The following is a 2,593-nucleotide window of genomic DNA, read 5'->3' as shown; positions in this document are numbered from 1 at the left end:
ATCGCGGGGAGACACACCGATCGCGGGGAGAGACACCGATCGCGGGGAGACACACCGATCGCGGGGAGTCACACCGATCGCGGGGAGTCACACCGATCGCGGGGAGACACACCGATCGCGGGGAGACACACCGATCGCGGGGAGACACACCGATCGCGGGGAGTCACACCGATCGCGGGGAGACACACCGATCGCGGGGAGACACACCGATCGCGGGGGAGACACACCGATCGCGGGGAGTCACACCGATCGCGGGGGAGACACACCGATCGCGGGGAGTCACACCGATCGCGGGGAGACACACCGATCGCGGGGAGAGACACACCGATCGCGGGGAGACACACCGATCGCGGGGGAGACACACCGATCGCGGGGAGACACACCGATCGCGGGGGAGACACACCGATCGCGGGGAGACACACCGATCGCGGGGAGTCACACCGATCGCGGGGGAGACACACCGATCGCGGGGAGTCACACCGATCGCGGGGAGTCACACCGATCGCGGGGGAGACACACCGATCGCGGGGAGAGACACCGATCGCGGGGAGTCACACCGATCGCGGGGAGTCACACCGATCACGGGGAGACACACCGATCGCGGGGAGACACACCGATCGCGGGGAGTCGCACCGATCGCGGGGGAGACACACCGATCGCGGGGAGACACACCGATCGCAGGGAGTAACACCGATCGCGGGGAGACACACCGATCGCGGGGAGTCGCACCGATCGCGGGGGAGACACACCGATCGCGGGGAGACACACCGATCGCGGGGGAGACACACCGATCGCGGGGAGACACACCGATCGCGGGGAGACACACCGATCGCGGGGGAGTGACACCGATCGCGGGGAGACACACCGATCGAGGGGAGACACACCGATCGCGGGGAGACACACCGATCGCGGGGAGACACACCGATCGAGGGGAGACACACCGATCGCGGGGAGACACACCGATCGCGGGGAGACACACCGATCGCGGGGAGACACACCGATCACGGGAATGAGTCACACCCACCTTTCCACCCAGGTCTTGTAGTTGGGGATGTCTTTGGCGTACAGGAGCTTGTTGGAGGGTGAGTCCTTGCCTAGCCGGTGCTCGGAGGTGGAGCACGAGTCCATAAATGTCTGAGCCACGACCGAGAGGCAGGCGTCGGTGATGCTGCTCTTGTGGACGTCGAAGACGAACTGGGGGTTCTTGATGACGTTCACCCAGAATCGCAGCGGGAGGCTGGGGAGGAACAGAACGGGGAGATAGAGGGGATTAGAACGGGGAGTGAGAGGGGATTAGAACAGGGAGTGAGAGGGGATTAGAACGGGGAGTGAGAGGGGATTAGAACAGGGAGTGAGAGGGGATTAGAACAGGGAGTGAGAGGGGATTAGAACAGGGAGTGAGAGGGGATTAGAACGGGGAGTGAGAGGGGGTTACAATCTGAGCAGTGACCAGGGACCAAGCTGAACGCAAAGCAACGTACAGACGTCAACAATTGCGGGGAGGTTTACAGCAGCCCCTCTGCTTTGGGCTCCGCTGACCAAAAGGTTACATGTGTCGGATGTCCAGCTCAGAGGCAGGCCGTTTGGCCCAGCCAGCCCCTGCTAGCCCAATCCTCCTCCCATTGTTCCTCATCTGAATCTATCATTGTGACCCTCTACTCCCACTCTGCCCGCCCCACACACAACTCCCATTAAACACATCGACACTCTTCACCTCGACCACTCCCCGGAGCTAGTGTCAGGGCTGGAGGAGGTTACAGAGATAGGGAGGGGTGTCAGGGCTGGAGGAGGTTACAGAGATAGGGAGGGTTATAGGGGCTGGAGGAGGCTACAGAGATAGGGAGGGTTGTAGGGGCTGGAGGAGGTTAGAGAGATAGGGAGGGTTGTAGGGGGCTGGGGGAGGTTACAGGGATAGGGAGGGGTGTAGGGGCTTGAGGAGGTTACCGAGATAGGGAGGGTTGTAGGGGCTGGAGGAGGTTACAGAGATAGGGAGGGTTGTAGGGGGCTGGGGGAGGTTACAGAGATAGGGAGGGTTGTAGGGGCTGGAGGAGGTTACAGAGATAGGGAGAGTTGTAGGGGCTGGAGGAGGTTACAGAGATAGGGAGGGTTGTAGGGGCTGGAGGAGGTTACAGAGATAGGGAGAGGTGTAGGGGCTGGAGAAGGTTACGGAGATAGGGAGGGTTGTAGGTGTGGGAGGAGGTTACAGAGATAGGGAGTGTTGTAGGGGCTGGAGGAGGTTACAGAGATAGGGAGGGTTGTAGGGGTTGGAGGAGGTTACAGTGATAGGGAGGGTTGTAGGGGCTGAGGGGGGGTTACAGAGATAGGGAGGGTTGTAGGGGTTGGAGGAGGTTACAGAGATCGGGAGGGTTGTAGGGGTTGGAGGAGGTTACAGTGATAGGGAGGGTTGTAGGGGCTGAGGGGGGGTTACAGAGATAGGGAGGGTTGTAGGGGTTGTAGGAGGTTACAGAGATAGGGAGGGTTGTAGGGGTTGTAGGAGGTTACAGAGATAGGGAGGGGTGTAGGGGCTGGAGGAGGTTACAGAGATAGGGAGGGTTGTAGGGGCTGAGGGAGGTTACAGAGATAGGGAGGGGTG

General features: G+C 61.2%; 1 protein-coding gene across 1 annotated transcript in view; it reads right to left on the bottom strand.

Annotated features, from left to right (window-relative positions):
- Positions 1 to 1,024: 1,024 nt before the first annotated feature.
- LOC144678084 (plexin A3-like) overlaps positions 1,025 to 2,593 on the bottom strand; it is a gene marked incomplete at both ends in the record, with an annotated part of 17,298 nt that continues 15,729 nt past the window's right edge. The window contains 1 exon segment of the mRNA XM_078538001.1: positions 1,025 to 1,237. Within this exon segment, the coding sequence (XP_078394127.1) occupies positions 1,025 to 1,237 (213 nt within the window).

Source organism: Cetorhinus maximus, unplaced genomic scaffold (assembly GCF_964194155.1).
Source record: "Cetorhinus maximus unplaced genomic scaffold, sCetMax3.hap1.1 HAP1_SCAFFOLD_3572, whole genome shotgun sequence".
Classification (NCBI taxonomy): Eukaryota; Metazoa; Chordata; class Chondrichthyes; order Lamniformes; family Cetorhinidae; genus Cetorhinus; species Cetorhinus maximus.
The sequence above is the reverse complement of the archived record's forward strand: the minus strand, read 5'-3'. Positions and strand labels throughout refer to the sequence as shown.